Raw genomic sequence first — 12,622 nt, 5'->3', positions numbered from 1 at the left:
CTGAGTAGATGAGCAGAATTAGTTTTTTAAGACTGTGGCACCTTTCACACCAACCCAGAACCCACCAATGTGTCCACCACAGCTCTATGTTACCCACTGTCCCTACTCCCCTGGGGTACCCCCCATTTTCTCAACCACCTCTCACCTGCCTGGCTCCCCAGCTGGGCCTCAGGCCGGTCTCCCCAGAGCAGATGCCTAGGATCGTTGAGGAACCGTTGGCTGCGCTGGCATGTCAGGCAGGTCTGTACAGTCCAGCGCTGAGCCTTGCAGCCTGGGGTGCATGTGGGGAAAAGAGAGTGCCCAGGTTTAGGAAAAGAAAAGGTCTCCTGCACCCAGTTTTGCCTCCACCGTTTTCCAGTAGGGATTCTACTCCCTCCCCACCTTGATTTGATGGTGTCAGGTCTCTGCATAAAGTCTGTCATTTTCTTGGTACCCTTTATTTATTTGGTTGTGCCAGGTCTTAGTGGCAGCACGCGAGATCTTTGTTGCAGCATGCGAGTCGTGCGGGTCGTGCGGGTCTTGCGGGATCTTCGTTGCTGCATGCGGGATCTAGCTCCCTGACTAGGGATTGAACCTGGGCCCCTTGCATTGGGAGCGCGGAGTCTTAACCACTAGACCACCAGGGAAGACCCTCTTGGTACCCTTTAAGATAAAGTCCAAACTCCTTAACAAGACTCTTCAAGATCTGCCCTGTTTCCCTCTCCCGCCTCCTGTCTTGCCCTTGCCCACCTCAGAGCCAGCCTCCTGGGCTCTCAGTTCCTTGACAGCACCACAAGCTCTCTTGTCTGAGGCCTCACAAATGCCTAGGATTTCCATCTCCCACTCCCTTCCCTTATAATGAACCTCACCATCACTGGTTTAAGTAACTTAGTATTCTACTTCCCTAATTAAAGCATTTTTCTACGCTATTCTAATTGTTTCTGTCTTAGTCTGTCCCATCAGACTATAATTTCATGAGAATAATGACTCTAGAGCAATACTTGACACATCTCAGAAAAATAATTGTTGAATGAATGAATGAATATGGGAATCATGTCCTCCATGACGTCGAATAACATCTATTATCATGCACGGGCGAGGTTGCTTCTCATGGCAACATCATTTCTCTACTGCCCAGACCTAGTCTGTCCAAGTGGAGTTAAGCTGTTAACTCAGAGCTGGAGAAAGCCGACGCCTCCAAATACCACACCTGGCACCCATCTACATCGAGGAATGGATCATTGCCCGTGCCCTCCCCCAGCCCACAGGTGTTCCTCAAACATCCCACCTCGGCGGGAGGGAGCACTCACGTCTCTGGCGCTGGGTGCAGGTCAGGCCCGGGATGAGGAGGGAACAGCAGCCGCGACAGAGGGTCCTCTTCACCGAAGGGTCCCTGGGGGCGGAGGTGGGTGGTGGTCTGGGCGCCCGCTCTCCCTCTCCCCTCCTTCCCCCGTCCAGCCCGCCGCCGGGCTCCGCACCCCTCTCACCGCCGCAATACGAGCCGCTTCGCTATGGTCCTCTCCGTGTGGCAGTAAAACCTCGCCAGTGCCTGGTTCTCGGGGTCCTGCGCGAGGACGCAGTGGGCAGCCTGAGGGAAGGAGCCGTCAGTGGGGGCCCTCCGCACTGGGCCGCCTCCCTGTGCGTGCGCCGCAACGCGGACTCACCTGGTACAGGAAGCTGAGCCTCTGGAAGGCCTCGCGGTCCTTCACCTGCCCGGCCATCCGAGCCGCGATAGCTCCCCACACGCCGCAGTCCACAGGCCCCACCCTAGGGTAGCCCCGCTCCCGGGCGTCCGCGCAAGGCCTCCTGGGAACTGTAGTTCCTGGTGCCGTGCGCGCTCCTGTGCCGTCCTTACTCTGGCGACACCCTGCGGCCTCACAGACCCATCTATTTGCAAACCCACACCATCCCCTACAATCCAAGCCAGGGGTTCCTTTATGAGTTTTGGCTTCCTTTTAGTCTTCCTCAAGCCCATGATTATATTAGGTAGAGACTGGAGAGAATCTTAAACTGCTAAACATCTTCAGGACAGAAGACTGGTCTCTTTATGCAGATAGGTTGGGGAGATGGTTATGTGCAATATATACCGGGCTAGACCTCCTGCCCTATGCTCCTGAAGCCAAAGGCAGATGCCCGGAAGACCTACAGATGAAGGAGCAGTTGATACATTAAAAAACCCACTAGTGCCAGAGACAGTGAAATTGGAAAGGATCTTGAGGGCAGTGGAGGGAGGGAAGAGGGCTCCTGGCCCTTAGAAAGCACAGCTTACTCCCAATCTTTTCCACTTACCAAAATGCAGTGCTGGACACACAGTAAGTAGGTGATCCTCACTAACTCCTGGTCTTAGGTACTGGAAGAAACCTGTCAACGGCATCCCCTGCCCTCGAAAAAATATCCCCTGTAGTGTTCCACACGCTTTCCTCACTTCCCTCCCTTAGACCTCTGCCACTCCTTTGCTCTGTTTGACATCCTGTGATTACTTCTGCTTCATAGTTAATAACCACTTGTTCCTGAGGTTAAGGAGAGGGATAGAACATGAATAAATCCTGAGATGGGGAGAGGGCAGAATAAGTCAGGAGAGAATGAGGGTTCTCTCCTCTCAGACCCCCTCATCCTCACCCCCCATCAGGCTGGACAGGGAACCAGGCCTCCAGTTTGAAGGAAATGGCTGAAATTTCCTCTCAGATTAGTTTCACAAGTGTCTCCAGGCTCAAATGAGGAGTGTTTAAAAGGTAGATGCCCAGGCCCACTCCAGACCTTGATCAATCACTGAAGGTGAGCTCCAGGAACACATTTTTTTTTTTTTCGCCACGCCGTGCAGCTTGTGGGATGTTAGTTCCCCAACCAGGGATCAAACCTGGGCCCCTGACAGTGAGAGCGTGGAGTCCTGACCACTGGATCACCAGGGAATTCCAAGGAACATGCATTTTTAACACCCATTTCTTACACATCAACAGAGATTATCATCAAATTAACACAGGACACATAGATCACTTCAGTGGATCCTTTGTTCCATATTATGTTTTACCAACCAAAGCATCTTGCCACAAAGAACCACAGTCAAGGCACAAAGGTAAGAGGAGAGTCTGGACAAAGTCCTGTTGAGGTGGTAGGAGGAGCTGAAATGCCCTCAATAAACTGCAGTTTCTTGTCCTAATCTTCTGTGAACCCCTGATTACCCAAGTAGCAGATAATCCAGTCATTTTAGTTTGGTTTGGCATGCATTGCTTTACCTTTTTTGACAACATATGTACCCTACAGGTTGTTTATTTTGGCCTAACATTAAAATGATTTACATTCTCTGATATGAGATATGGCAAAAGGTGAAGGATGGCAACAAACAAAATCCGGCTCTTGTGAACACTAGTTCCAGGCCAGATGCACACAGGCCAAAGGAAATTGCCTATCTGGCCCTTCCCTATACATACCACCCTCTTCTACCCTGTCCCCAGGGTGGGAAGACTCCGTTTTCTTTTTCCCTGTCTGGCTTGGACACCTTAGCCAGGTAACAAGGCTGACAACTTGGGAGTAGCTACTTAGTAGCATTCTTTAAGGCCAGGGCTTTGGATAGTAATACTTTTCTCTTTCCTCTAATACCTGACTCTCTCCTTTCCAAGTTCCCTTGGGAAAGCAGTGAAAGGGTAGATGTGTCTTGCAGGATCTCTTGCATCTTGCCTCTCCAGATGAGCAAGGTAACAGCTCTTGGAGATGAGCAACTACAAGGAGGTGGGCGATGAGCCATCTCTGCTGAAGGCTAAGGCAGGGACCTGGGTTCTCTTTCTTCCTACCCCCTCCTCCCCACATTCCTACCTCTGGCCAATCCTACTCATAATGGCAACCAAAGAAACCCTTCTCCCCTTTATGATTCTTTAGGAATCTGTTCACTTAGCCCCCTTTCCTGACCTTATTTCTAACCTTCTTGATGCCCAATCTCTGCCCTGAAAATAACTCCTCAACTTCTACACCCACGAGAGCAACTGTCATTCATCTTTATTTCAATTTAGAGGTACCAAGACCCCTGTGATCTTCCTAAAAAAACAAGACTGTTTTGGGTCAAAGAACCCCCTAAAAGGATGTACAGGGGGTTCTGTTTCCTCCTCTGGTTTGAGCAAGTCAGACCCTCCCACAGACTTGTTGTTTCTGGAAAAGCCTCTCCTTCCTTCCAACCCATCCTTGTGCAATAGAAAACCTGATGGACTTCAGAGGAGACTACCCCCTGGGAACCAGCTCTCCACCCTAACAGTGAGGAGGGAGACACTGCAGTGCTCTCGTCCCAGCCCAGTCCTAACTACTCCTCCCCATAAACCATTCTAGAAACCAAGGTGTTCTCCCAGATGGTTCAGGACTGGAACCAGGCAGACACGAAGACGTTCCAGCAGGTCACAGGAAGGAAGGCCCGTAGCTCTTGACCCTGCCTCACCCTGATTATTCCCACGTCCCTACCTGTCACTCCCAATCTGTTGGGGGCCTGATGGTAAGTGGTGCAGCATTCTTCCGACCAGCCCGGATGCCTGGGTAGAAGAGGGGCCAAAGTTTCTCAGTAAAAGTATCAGTGAAGGTGTAGATATGAGAGCGGTCTGTGACGTTGTAAAAAGACAGTGTACCGGCCTCATAGTCTAGGAATATGCCTACCCGCTTGGGTTTCACCTTGATGTGCAAAGGGGTAAAAGGTGTGGTAGTGGCTGCATACTTGTCCCCATTCCACAGCCGCACCCGCCAGTAGCCAGTCTCAGGGAGTGGGGTCAGTTCGCCCTTTCGGCTCACAGAGTCCCGGCACACACCCACTGCCCAGTGGGTCTTGTCGCCCACCTCCACCTCCCAGTAGTGTCGACCTGAGGTGAAACCCTCAGTAGCCAGGACACAAGGGTAGAAGGTGAAACGCTGTGGTGTATCAGGGAGATCCCGGAGTCTTGTCTCCACGAACTTGACGCTCTTACGATCTTCCGACAGGACTAGGTTAGGATGAGCAGTCTCAGGGTCCAGGGTCACATCCGCTGGCGGGAGAAGCCAGAGTGGGGAGCTAGATGAGGACGGGAATAGCTAAACGCCCCTGCCTCACTCTTCCAGCCTGCCTTTGCAGAGCCTGCTCCCTGAAAGCCCCCAGAACCCCGTGGTTTGCTTAACTTTCTCAATCCTTGGTGTCACCTAAGGGAGGGGAGGGGAGGGAACAATGGCTTCGTTTCTCATCCTGGCCCTAAAATAAACAGGTAATGATCTCTTGACTCTGCAAGGGCTGGTGGTTTAGGCTCCTGCCTGGTCCTCCCTCCATCCCCCCTGACATCATCATCCATCTCACTGTGTGGAGAAGCACAAGGCACAGTCCAATGGTAAGAAAAAATAAAATGTTAAGAAGGGTACAGAGCCAGATAGCATTATAGTCTAGCGATACAGTGACCATGTGTCTGTTTCCCTGGACAGTCTGGCTTATGACTATTTTCCAAGTAAGTATTAATAAGACTCCCTTTCACTCTCAAGAGGGGACCAGTTTCAGCAAATTATTTAACCTCTCTGGGTCCCTATTTAGAAAAGTATGGGACTAAGAGTAGATGACACCTGAGGCTTCTCACTTTGAGTTCTGTGACTCAGAGTGAGATTGAAAACCAGGTAAAGGAGTGGGTGTGAATATGGACATGAAAAGTGACAGAGGGGATGAGTGAAGTCCAGATAAAGTAGGACCTAAAGACTTTCTTCTATCGATTCCCTCTGCTAGTTTCCTTTTGGGAACAACTCACCAATTAGCTGTTTAAGGATTTTCCTTAGTGCAAAGTACTGTCGGGGGAAATTGCTGAAGTTCTTTTCCAGCTCTATGGATACTGAAGTCACCTCCATGGTCTTCACCTTCTCACATCTAGGAGGGATGGGAAGATAGGGGAAGAAAGGGCAGGGTCAGGGGAAGCTCCAGCTTACTGAGTATTCAGATGTTGTCATCTCTAGGGAGAAACTACAATTCTCCATCCTCACACTTTCTCCTCCCTCAAGACAAGTTCTTGCTTATTGCTTTCTTTTGCCTATCTATGGAAAGCCATACGGTCCCCTAGACAAACCCTTATCTTAATAATCAGTCTTAGAACTTTCTGGAGGTACTGTTATATTTCATGCAAATAGATAACCACCTCCCCCCCGCCCCCAACCAGTTCCTCCTTCCATCTTGTTTGGACACAATTCCACCCATAGGCCCAGGTAGAATCTGGTTCTATTTCATTATCTTTGTATCTAGGAAGTCCTGATGCTCAGAGGGGAAAAGGTAAGGGACTAGTACTCCCAGTTAGATTTGCTCTCTAACTGGCTTCATGAATGCAATAAACCTTCTCCCTTTTTCTACCCAGACACTGCATGACTTTCCCATCCTTATTCCCCCAACTCCTTATTGTAGCCCTACTCTTTAAGCCAAGACCTAACTCACTCAAAGAGATACAAGAATCACTTACTTTTCCAGGGTACTTTTGACATCCTAGAGGAAGGAGAAAAGAAAGCAATATTGGTCCTGGTAGTCAAGGGTCCTAAAGGCAAAAGGTTTCCCTCCTCCCAAAAGTTCTAGATCTATTAAATAGGCATAAGGCAAACTATGGGTCACAGTGCAAGGGGACGAGCTCCAGAGGGATCTGAGTACATCTCTCCCAACCTAACCCCCACTTTCAACTCTCAGTCATCATGAAGCTTGGTAACTGATATCACTTCCAAATAGTTTCTTGTGTGCTTGTCTTTGTTCCTCAAGAACACTGGGACTCAATGCCAGGGACAGGGATTGTGTCTGCTCTTTACTCTGTCCCCCAAGTACCAACCACACACCTGTCTCCTTGAGGATCAGTACAGATAGTTCCAGACGGCTGGCATAGGAACGAATCACACTCTCCCGTTGTGGTTTGGTATCCCTTGTCTAGTATTGGTTAATAAATATTAATAACTGTGTGCCAATCCTGATTTGTGAATACTTGGGGTCCAGAAGACAAAGAAGACAAATCTCTGCCCCCCAAGGATTTCCCAGTTTAATGTGGAAGGCAGAACACACATACATGAAAGGACATGAGAGTAAATACCAAGCAATATATAACATGCAGATAAATGTACAACGAAGCCTCACTGATTCAAATGCTGGTAATGTGATCTCTAAGATAAGAAATATGTTTCCTACAGCCTTGCTAAGACCATTCATTTGCTTAAGAAAACAGATTATTTCAAACATTTTAGAGGCACCATTTACATATCAAAAGCAATATATTACTTATACATTATTTCAAGTGTCCTTCAAACTATGCTTCTGTTCTTTCTGTGCACTAGGTAAATCAAGTTCCAGGACTTAAAAGTAACGGTTACTGCATTTACACAATTTTTAATGCATAGTTTTTTCACTAATTCAGACTAGACTGCCCTCCTCTCAAAAGAGTGAATTTTTTCTTTGGTACAAGTTAAGCACATAATTGTTGACAAGACATAAGAACACCGAAATGATCAGAAGGGGATGGGAGAAATCAGAGAAGGCTTTCTGTAGCGAAAGATCCTTTGAGCCTGTCTGGAAGAAAGAATTGGATTTAGAGAGGCAGAGCGGAGGAGTGAGCATTGCAGGCTGACAGAATGGCCTGTGCAAAGCTAGACTGCGCTTGGCCTGAGGGGCTATGCAGGGGCAAAGGTCGAACCTTAAGCATCTCGAAGCCCGACTGTAAGCACTTGCCCTCCACCTCAGCAGCCAAGTGGGCCAGGTCCCGGCGCTTGTCTCCAAGGTGAGCAGCATTTTCTCGGAGGCGCTGTAGAATGTCCTGTTCCTCCTCCTCTAGTCGTGAAAGTAACACCTGCTGCTCTTCATCCAGCCGCCGATGAAGCTCTTCAAATTCCTTTAGGATCTGCTGTCGACGACTCTCCACTAGTCTCTGAGAGCAGAGGGTGGGTATTATGTTTAACAGGGCCAGTGGGGCATAAAGTGCCTTTCCCCACCCACCATGTGTATGAATTCACAGACTTCCAGTGTCATTGGAAAGAGCTTAACAGGACACTCATGTTTCTCTCCACTGGAATTTCCCTTTGTAAAGAATGGCTCCATCCCTAACTAATAAGAACCTACTGTATAGCACAGGGAATTCTACTCAGTGCTCTGTACTGACCTAAATGGGAAGGAAATCCAAAAAAGAGGGGATATATATATATACTATAGCTGATTCACTTTGCTGTACAGTAGAAATGAACAAAATATTCTACACTATACTCCAATAAAAATTTTAAAAAAAGGAAAGAAAAGAATGTCTCCATCCTCATTGTCACCCCTACTGATGATGGGATGAAGACCATTGGGGAGATAAAAAAATAAACCAATGTTAAAAAATTTATCTTCTTTATTAAATTAGCTTCTAAAAAAGCTACACTTCTATGTTTTAGTAAAAATATTCAAGACATAAGAACCCAATAATATGACATGTACTATTACAGATATCAGAGATACCTCTGCTATCGCCTACTCTAAAGTTCTAGTTAATGCAATCTGTCAAGAAAAGGAAAGTACTGGAAAGTCTGAGATTGTTATCATTTGTACATTGCAAGACATTTACTTGATAAAAACCAGAGAAGCAACTGGAAAAATATCAGAATCAACAAGATTTTAGTAACGGGTTGTTATAAAATATAAATGTAGATTTCAAGGCTGAACCTGTTCAACAGTTTCAAGTCACTTCAGAGACTGACAGTTTACACCCCAGAAACAGGTTATAGAAGTTTGTGAGTAAATTATTTGCTTGAAATTTGAAACATGCTTTCTTTCAGTTAAACCTCTAACATTTCTGAAACTGGATAATATATGACTCAAACTCCAGCCATAACGCATTCTGAGAGTTACCAGCAGGCATATCTTCCCTTCTGCACCTCAACTGCAACAAGAAGTGATCTCCCCAAAGGATTCCCTAAGCATCACGTGTCTGATGGGGAGGAATCAGCCAAGAGGAAAGCAAAGTTAGAAGCAGAGACTGGGACTCTGGAAGAAGGAAGTGGATAGGGCCTGGAAGGCAGGGTTGAGGGTGAATAGAGAGTGGGGCTGCAAAGCCAGGTGGGCCTTACAAGCCTTGTGTTTCTGGATTTCAAGCTAGTTCCCAGCAGAGGCTGACTAGCTCCAGTTCTAGAGCTGCTTGCTGCTTCCCATTTCACTGCTGCCTCCTCAGGAGCATATTGGAACAAAATATATTCTCACAACATTTACCATTAAGTAAAACACAGCCTTTTTTCCTGTGTGTCTGTGTGTTTAGGGGTGATGTATGGGTAGAATTTAGGTTCATAACTGTGGTAAAAAGAAAGCAAAGGGCTCTCGTATAATCTCATAATCCCTTCTCTTTTTTTCTGTTTTGTAGGGCAGTGGTTCTTAATCAGGGTGTTACCTCCCTCTAGGGATGTTTTGGAAACAGGGGGCATTTTTGTTTGCATGATTGAGGGAGCTCCTGGGAAGGATGCTAACACTCCTCCAATGTGTGAAGACAACCCAGTAATATGAACTGCACCATTTTCTAATGTTCTGCTGGATATTAAAAAAATGGAGTCCTAGACTTGAATGCCACTTTACATACAAACACAGAGTAATTCTTATATGGTTTTAATATACCTGAATTTTTCAGGAATGGCTGAAAACTCATTAAGACTGTATTTTGTTTTTCTTAGACCTTTACTGTAAGTTATTTATCATTTTGAAAAATTATGGCACCAACAGCTAAACTGCTAGTGGCATTTGAGTCAACATTACTACACAATTCCGTCAGTCTGAATTTGTATTTGTTGCATGTTGATATAGGTGCAAGGATAAAACTACACTGTAGTGTCTTTCAGGGTAGTCATGCCTAAATGTTTACATACCAGATTTTATTATAAATTACTTTTATGTTGTATTATATTATACTATATTTGGGCATGATAGTCTCTTTTAAAAATTATGTGGATAGATCATTTTATCCATAATTTTCATTTCAGCATGATTAATTACAAATTATTTATTTCTAAAAGGGGCATTGGGTCTGGAGGTGGGGATGAGGGAGAGAGTTCAAAAGGTAACTGAAGGAATGCTGGTAGTTGGTGACAGTTTCCGAGGCCATTAAAATGATAATATACATTAAAAAAAAAACACACACCACAGTTCTGTTCAAGCATTTAACAGGTTTTTTTGTGTGTGTGTGGTATGCGGGCCTCTCACTGTTGTGGCCTCTCCCGCTGCAGAACAGAGGCTCCGGACATGCAGGCCCAGTGACCATGGCTCACGGGCCCAGTCGCTCCGTGGCATGTGGGATCTTCCCCAACCAGGGCACAAACCCATGTCCCCTGCATCGGCAGGTGGACTCTCAACCACTGCGCCACCAGGGAAGCCCTATTTAGCAGGTTTTTTAAATTTTTATTCCCCTCTCCATCCTTTACCTTTAAGAAGGTGATCAACAGGAAGAGGAAAGCTAATGACTGGGAATAAGCTTCATTTTTACATATTTTAAGTTCTTCAGGAGCCCTCCAAAAGGACAAATAACATTTTTTTTTTTAACGTTCACCTTTGCAATCAAAATTAGTTCAAATTTAAAAAAAATTCAAATGTTTGTTAAAATGTATAAAGGACTAAGGTAATAATACTTGCTTCCCGTTGAAATGTCATTGTTAAAAAAAAAAAAATTAGTGTTTCTACTGATTTCAAACCTGTGTTTAATTTCTGGTGATCCCTAAATCTCAACTCCAAAAACTCATTATTTCTTCTGGAAGCCTTTAATGCAATCAAGTTTCTCTGCTGTCTTCTTAGGAATATGCAACTGTGCTTTTTGTGCCATGTCATTTATATTTTCTCTACTTGACTGTAAGCTCAAGGAGGGCAGGGACTGTGCTTTTGCTCATCATTGTTCCCCAGTGTCAAAGACAGGGTTTGGCCTATACTGGAAGCTTAGTAAATATTTACTGATTTCTGCAGAATTCGTATCTCTGATTTTGCACATACTGGCTATATGATCTTGGACTAGACACTTATCCAAGTTCTGTTTCCTACTGTGTAAACTGGGCATAACAATACTTACCTTACAGGGTATCTAAGTTCACTCTTGTCAAATATGACTTCCTGGACTCCCTTCTCCTTGTCTTGTACCTCCTCTATGTCCCACTTGGGCCAAGTATAGCCTGAACCCTTAGAACTTAAAACTGGGCAGGGCTTCCCTGGTGGTGCAGTGGTTGAGAGTCTGCCTGCCAATGCAGGGGACACGGGTTCGTGCCCCGGTCTGTGAAGATCCCACATGCCGCGGAGCGGCTGGGCCCGTGAGCCATGGTCGCTGAGCCTGCGCGTCTGGAGCCTGTGCTCCACAACGGGAGAGGCCACAGCAGTGAGAGGCCCGCGTACCACAAAAAAAAACAAACCAAAAAACAACAAAAAAAAACTGGGCAGAACCCTAAGACCTAATACAATCTTCTAAGTTTGGAATGTCATGGACACCTAAGGAATTAATGCACAGGATTCAATAAATACTAGGTATTATTACCACTATAATTAATACATGTTTCACTGTCCAACAGAAGAAATAAGGCAGATACCAAACTACCATGCTACAAATATGGTAATGCTATGGAAGAGATGTGAAACTGTATGAAAATTAAGAAAGCTAATTTCTAAAGGGTCAGGAAAGGCTACATAGGAAGTGGTTTTCATCTTAGGATGGACAGGATCCTATAGGTAGAGGATGAGGGAGGTAAGAACATTCTAGGAACCATTATCATCCAGCATACTTGAGCTTACTTGAATTAAGAGAATGTGGTCCTAATGTTGCTGGGAGGTTCTTCCGGGCGCTGTTGGGCAGCTCCTTCATCCTTCCTCCCCAGTGCACCTTCCACATTCTCCTTTCCTCAATCCCTCTAAGGATCTCTCAGCAGAGAGCCTCCTTCCCTGCTTTACAAAGAAAAGGAGGCCAAGGGGCATGAACTCCCTCAACTCGCCAGATATAAGATGTTCTGTCCTTCACTTCTTACATCCTTCTCCTCAATTCTTAATCCATGACCATTTAAGTACAATGTTTAATCACAGTCAAGCCTAATAAAATATCATTGTTTTTGAGAGAACAGCATTTTTCTAATAAACCAGAACTGGTAGATTAAATAATGTGTGGTTAATGTTCAGTTAATTGCCTGCAGAGCAGCCCAAGTGGGATTGCCTGCCTTTACCTTGAGTTCCCCAGGCTTCTTCTCCTCAGAGGACTTGCAGCGGGTGATCTCCTGCAGCTTCCGCTCCAGGGGCTCCAGGCACTTCTGCAGTTTTTCCTGAGGGGTGAGAAGTGGGAGAAGAATGGCATTTGGGGTTGGCTAGTACATCCTACGTTCAGAGGCTAACCCATTTGTTTTAAACCATTTGTTTGCTTCCTATCCATCTGTCTCTTGATCCAACTCCCTTCCTGGCCTGTTATTTGAGGTGTCAGCTTCCTACAGGTCCCTTCTCCTGCCACCAGCCTGTCTCCATCACCTCCCTTGCTCACCAAACCTTCCTTTCACTGAATCTCACTGTTCCACTGTCACCAACTCTCTGTCCTTCCCCAGCCCTATCAATTTTCTAACTCAAGGAACTGCTTGTTACTGTCAAAGTGACCTCCTGTACCCTGATATCCTTCTTTAAACTTGTTTTCCTATCCAATTCTAACCACTTGCAAATATAATAAAATCTTGATTACTT

The 12,622-nt window shown here is 46.0% G+C and overlaps 1 protein-coding gene across 5 annotated transcripts in view; it reads right to left on the bottom strand.

Moving 5' to 3' along the window:
• The window catches only part of LOC111170681 (E3 ubiquitin-protein ligase TRIM39), a 33,189-nt gene that overhangs the window by 16,350 nt on the left and 4,217 nt on the right, over nt 1-12,622 (bottom strand). For 2 of the 5 annotated variants that reach the window (XM_022566155.3, XM_022566154.3), the window contains exons 4-8: nt 12,121-12,216; nt 7,614-7,844; nt 6,408-6,430; nt 5,712-5,827; nt 2,970-4,973 (exon numbers count right to left, since the gene is read on the bottom strand). In XM_022566155.3, the coding sequence (XP_022421863.1) occupies nt 4,426-4,973; nt 5,712-5,827; nt 6,408-6,430; nt 7,614-7,844; nt 12,121-12,216 (1,014 nt within the window). In that variant the 3' untranslated portion in view covers nt 2,970-4,425. Of the gene's footprint in view, nt 1-138; nt 272-1,289; nt 1,373-1,466; nt 1,568-1,643; nt 1,774-2,969; nt 4,974-5,711; nt 5,828-6,407; nt 6,431-7,613; nt 7,845-12,120; nt 12,217-12,622 lie in introns of those variants that run through there. The other 3 variants (XM_089918510.1, XM_022566157.3, XM_022566156.2) reach the window with 3 other exon arrangements.

The sequence above is a fragment of the Delphinapterus leucas genome, chromosome 10 (genome assembly GCF_059928025.1).
Source record: "Delphinapterus leucas isolate spDelLeu-1000000601 "Yukka" chromosome 10, BTC_Dleu_Yukka2, whole genome shotgun sequence".
In the NCBI taxonomy this organism is placed as follows: Eukaryota; Metazoa; Chordata; class Mammalia; order Artiodactyla; family Monodontidae; genus Delphinapterus; species Delphinapterus leucas.
The sequence above is the reverse complement of the archived record's forward strand: the minus strand, read 5'-3'. Positions and strand labels throughout refer to the sequence as shown.